The sequence below is a fragment of the Mirounga angustirostris genome, unplaced genomic scaffold, assembly GCF_029215605.1.
Source record: "Mirounga angustirostris isolate CCGP_5_RB_7025 unplaced genomic scaffold, mMirAng1.0.hap1 SCAF_8, whole genome shotgun sequence".
NCBI lineage: Eukaryota > Metazoa > Chordata > Mammalia > Carnivora > Phocidae > Mirounga > Mirounga angustirostris.
Genome location: NW_026991716.1, coordinates 2,992,740 through 2,997,913, shown reverse-complemented (window position 1 = coordinate 2,997,913; position 5,174 = coordinate 2,992,740). Strand labels below are relative to the sequence as shown.

The following is a 5,174-nucleotide window of genomic DNA, read 5'->3' as shown; positions in this document are numbered from 1 at the left end:
TTTGTTTTCACAAGTGTCCATAGTTTATTTTAATCATTTATTATTTAGTAATATTTAGTAATAGCCTCATTTTATAAAGAAAGTGAGGCACAGTGGGTGTGAGAACCAAAGCTCATTTACATGGCAGAAACTTCGCACCAGAGTCTTCTTTCAAAGGTGTCTGGATAGAATTCAAAGACACTTCATATCAAGTAGATCTGTCAACACTTTAGTATTTTTACATCGATTATCTCCTTTCTCCAGCACTGAGCTACATATCTCTTTTCTTGGTGCATTCTTTGTTCAGCTTTCCTTAAGTGTCCTGAGTCAGCCAAGAAGAAAGGCTTGGTTAGGCTCGGAGAGGAAACCCCACATCCCATAGGACTGCCGCTGCCCCCAAATTCAATTCACTTCTATATCCTGGAATACTTACCCTGCCTGGGAGAACTGATGGTGGTAAACTTGAGACTGTTAGTCCCTTGAAAGCAAAGAAAATATCTTATATGATTATCAAAGTGCCTGATGGAGAGAGGAAATGCAATAAACAAATGCTTTCAAATGTAAAGTAGTCATGGCCCTTATTTAAATCAATGGAGGCTTGGAGCAATGCATCTCTCAGGAAAATGGAAAAGTATTGATTTTTACAAATATAATTTAATTAAAAGCTACCCAGGTTTTCAAATACTTAAAAGCCAAAACTGAGGTATCCCAGACACAACTGAAGGCAAAAGTAGGGGCTTGGGGCACAAAAGAAAGAAAAAGTTAATACAACCTGTAAATTTGGAAAAGAGGCCAGGTGGAATTCAGGCTGACAACTTAGGAGGGACAGGAATGTTAACACTTCTGGGAGTGTAGAAATCAGAGGGTGGTGGAACTAATTGCTACTGGCAGGATACAAGACCTAGGGGTAGGGTGAGGACAGGAGCACCTTCTAACTGCTCTCCAGCTTCCACAGCATTCTGTAGACTGAAATAGAAACTGAATGTATGCAAAGTTCCAGGCCCTGTAACTTTGACAATAGAGACTAGCAGTTTTGAAGCAGAAAAAGACGTACATGCTTTTACTACGCGCATGGGCATCGGTTGTTTCTCCTATAGAAGGACAGCCTCCAAACAAATTCAATGTCAAAAGTATACTTAACGTTACAACTCTTTGGATGAAAATGTAGGTGGCTCTGAAAAGAGCCTTTGGGGTTGGGCTCACAAGGGGCTTACTTGGCAAGCTCACTTGGAGCTGGTGTACTTGGTGACGGCCTTGGTGCCCTCGGACACGGCGTGCTTGGCCAGCTCCCCGGGCAGCAGCAGGCGCACGGCCGTCTGGATCTCCCGCGACGTGATGGTCGAGCGCTTGTTGTAATGCGCCAGGCGGGACGCCTCGCCCGCGATGCGCTCGAAGATGTCGTTGACGAACGAGTTCATGATGCCCATGGCCTTGGACGAGATGCCCGTGTCGGGGTGCACCTGCTTCAGCACCTTGTACACGTACACCGAGTAGCTCTCCTTGCGGCTGCGCTTGCGCTTCTTGCCGTCCTTCTTCTGCGCCTTGGTCACCGCCTTCTTGGACCCCTTCTTCGGCGCCGGGGCCGACTTGGCGGGCTCGGGCATCCTGACTACCAACAACTCGATTGACAAAGCAAATAAAAGTACGAAGATGTTCGCCTACATCCAGAGTCTCCTCTTTTATAGGCCATCTATGCAAATAAGGCATGCAAGAATATCCGAATCTGATTTGATAATGAATTAGTGACGGGGAATATGTAAATTTCAGTGCGTCATATCTCCTTTCTTATTGGTTGGATTGCCGAACGATGACCTTAACCAATCCCAACTCGAGTTTTCCACTTCCGTCCGGCACTATAACTGGCATCTTTTTGCTGCTTGCAGGACACTTCTTTCCTCTCTTCCTGTGGGTTCTTGCTCTCAGATACCAATCGCTATGTCCGGGCGCGGCAAGCAAGGCGGCAAGGCGCGCGCCAAGGCCAAGACTAGGTCATCCCGGGCCGGCCTGCAGTTCCCGGTGGGCCGCGTGCACCGCCTGCTCCGCAAGGGCAACTACGCCGAGCGGGTGGGCGCCGGCGCGCCCGTCTACCTGGCGGCCGTGCTCGAGTACCTGACGGCCGAGATCCTGGAGCTGGCGGGCAACGCGGCGCGCGACAACAAGAAGACGCGCATCATCCCGCGCCACCTGCAGCTGGCCATCCGCAACGACGAGGAGCTCAACAAGCTGCTGGGCCGCGTCACCATCGCGCAGGGCGGCGTCCTGCCCAACATCCAGGCCGTGCTGCTGCCCAAGAAGACCGAGAGCCACCACAAGGCCAAGGGCAAGTGAAATGTTTGCAAAACCAGCAGTCCCTCTCTTACAAATCAAAGGCTCTTTTAAGAGCCACCCAAATTTTCTGGAAAGCGCTGAAATACTTAAAAACCCTAGGTGACGTGTGTTTATTAAGTCTCAGCCATTTGATTACACGCAAATCTTGTCACACGCAACCTGCTTTAAAGTTTCCTATTTTAAAAACTGGGTAACTCCTCCCGTTCTTGCCACAAAGTGTTCATTTCCAATTAAAACGTTACTTAAATCTCCTATGCTATAAAATTAGATTCATGAAACAAATTACATAGAACGTTTGCAAATGCACAATTACAATTCTGTCAGGACATTACTTAGGGATGTAAGCTATGTATATGACAGAATTATAGTAATCGAAACCAAAATACCAACATATTGAGACTTTAATATAAAAGTGTACAGCTTACATACAAATGTACTTAATTATATATATACTATATTCAAACTTGCGGTCAGAAAGTCTAAAACGTATGAAAGAAATGAGAGAACAAAGGAGAGATACCTGACCAATCCCATGTCATGGCGGGCTGTTTAAATTTTATGGCAGCCTGCATTCTTACTAAAAATTATTTTACCTATTCGTTTTTGCCTTTTCACAAAAAAGAAATGAATGGAGTACACTCATATCAACTCTAAATGAAATCTCGCTTTTATTAACTCAATTTCAAGTAAACTAGGAGTAAATATAAACAAGAAATAAATTTTGATTCTATATTCAAATCTTAGTGGAAATCCAATCATTTCTCGCGAAAGCAACCGGAGAACCAATTAGATCACAGCGCGGGACCTACGAACCACACTGGTCTATAAATGCCGTCAGAACCGACAACTTGCTACTCTCCAGCCCGGTTCCTCTTCTGTGTGTCTGTCATGGCTCGCACGAAGCAGACGGCGCGCAAGTCGACGGGCGGCAAGGCCCCGCGCAAGCAGCTGGCCACCAAGGCGGCCCGCAAGAGCGCGCCGGCCACCGGCGGCGTCAAGAAGCCGCACCGCTACCGGCCCGGCACGGTGGCCCTGCGCGAGATCCGGCGCTACCAGAAGTCCACCGAGCTGCTGATCCGCAAGCTGCCGTTCCAGCGGCTGGTGCGCGAGATCGCGCAGGACTTCAAGACCGACCTGCGCTTCCAGAGCTCGGCCGTCATGGCCCTGCAGGAGGCGTGCGAGGCCTACCTGGTGGGGCTCTTCGAGGACACCAACCTGTGCGCCATCCACGCCAAGCGCGTCACCATCATGCCCAAGGACATCCAGCTGGCGCGCCGCATCCGCGGGGAGAGGGCGTAATCCAAGGCTATTTTCTCTGGACTTTGAAAAAGGCTCTTTTCAGAGCCACCTACTTTGTCAAAAATCTGTTGTAACGCTTTCCTTACATCTCCCTTCGTGAAAGTCTTCCCTTTTTCAGGAATACTCAAGCCATATTAGATGCATGCAGTGAATTTTATAACAATCTTGTTTGGATTCATAGTAATTGTGTGTAAGGTTACATAATCCATCACTTAGTTTTAGAAAGATGCTTTACTACTCACTTGCCAGGATGTTTTTCAAACTCTAGTTGTTCGATAAAGGCCACAGAATGGCTTTTAGGTATTACAAGATAGGAACTTCCCTATTTACCTGCAGCCTTCTATCCTTTTGGAGTGTGAAAGAAAAGGGCAACACTTACTATTATCACTAGAGTCAAAGTCTAGGTGAATCAAGTGAAATGCATAGTTTTTTAATGGGTCTTCAATCCACTGGGTAGGCCTCAGTAGCCTGAAAAGCAAATAAAGACCTGATATTTTTTTCACATGGAGAAATTGTTTTTCACGCCCTTACGTTATGCGCTATCAAAGTATAAAATTCGAAATAATAAGCCAAGTCTCATATAGTGAGTTTTTCTAATATATAAGTCATCAATAAGGGACTATCAGGAAGATAAACCTAGTTTAAAGGAGTATAGGACATTATCAAGACTATCAATACTTCGGGGCGCCTGGGGGCTCAATCTTAAGCATCTGTACTCGGCTCAGGTCATGATCCCAGGGTCCTGGGATTGAGCCCCCCATCGGGCTCTCTGCTCGCAGGGGAGCCTGCTTCTTCTCCCAGTCTACCTGCTTGTGTTCCCTCTCTCACTGTCTCTCTCTGTCAAGTAAATAAATAGAATCTTAAAAAAAAAAAAAAAGACTATCGATAGTTCAAGAAAGTGAAGGAAACAAAATATTCCTCTTTGACATAAAAATCTGGGGTTCAAGGCAGTTAAGCAACAATCACAGGAAAAGCTCTCTCCACCCTTCCTGCTTTCTGCCCTAAGGCAGGATATAAAGGCTATTCTGGAGACCTCTAGAATCTTAACAGCCCAGAGAGACACCAGAGGAATCAGCAAACCTTCGTTTCCTCCCATATATTCACCTTCCCAGGGTTTTCAGTCCTTAAAAGCCTAAAACTGCCTTCCTTTGTCCTGTCACTTCTCTATGCATCTATTGTTCTTTTTCAAGATGCTGTATAAGCTGCAGTTCTAAGGTACCTCTTTGAATTCCCTGGGTTTCTCCCACGTGTATATGAAATATACATTAATAAACATCTGATTGTTTTTCTCTTGCTAATCTGTGTTTTGTAACAGAGGCCCCAGCCAAGAACCAAAATGAATGAAGGGAAAATTTCCCTCCCCTACAAAAGATTGAAATAAAACCAAAAGAGCAAATTTAGATCAAAAAGGGTTATTGTCCTATGGCACAATTACAACCTCTAGATAATCTTTTCTACTGACATAATTTCCATCTCCAACAGACAAAACTCACTGAAATTATCAACTTCCTACAAATTATCTAAATCTTCATAGATTTTTCTTAGACACTAGACCCCAATAAATAGTC

General features: G+C 45.5%; 2 protein-coding genes across 3 annotated transcripts; one reads left to right on the top strand and one right to left on the bottom strand.

Annotated features, from left to right (window-relative positions):
* Positions 1-205: 205 nt before the first annotated feature.
* LOC123842349 (histone H2B type 1-C/E/F/G/I-like) lies at positions 206-1,634 on the bottom strand. 2 transcript variants are annotated; one of them, XR_006790394.3, is made up of 3 exons: positions 1,194-1,633; positions 413-457; positions 206-301 (listed from the first exon to the last, which is right to left on the bottom strand). XR_006790394.3 is itself a non-coding variant. In XM_064598468.1 (3 exons), the coding sequence occupies exons 1-2, from the start codon at positions 1,581-1,583 to the stop codon at positions 451-453; spliced, it is 384 nt and encodes a 127-aa protein (XP_064454538.1). In that variant the 5' UTR covers positions 1,584-1,634; the 3' UTR covers positions 207-301; positions 413-450. The 2 variants fall into 2 exon arrangements, 1 of the variants encoding a protein (XP_064454538.1); XM_064598468.1 differs by having other exon boundaries at positions 207-301; positions 1,207-1,634.
* Positions 1,635-1,858: 224 nt separating this feature from the next.
* On the top strand, positions 1,859-4,882 carry LOC135365661 (uncharacterized). The gene is made up of 2 exons (XM_064598447.1): positions 1,859-2,299; positions 3,052-4,882. The coding sequence occupies exons 1-2, from the start codon at positions 1,915-1,917 to the stop codon at positions 3,678-3,680; spliced, it is 1,014 nt and encodes a 337-aa protein (XP_064454517.1). The 5' UTR covers positions 1,859-1,914; the 3' UTR covers positions 3,681-4,882.
* Positions 4,883-5,174: the final 292 nt, after the last annotated feature.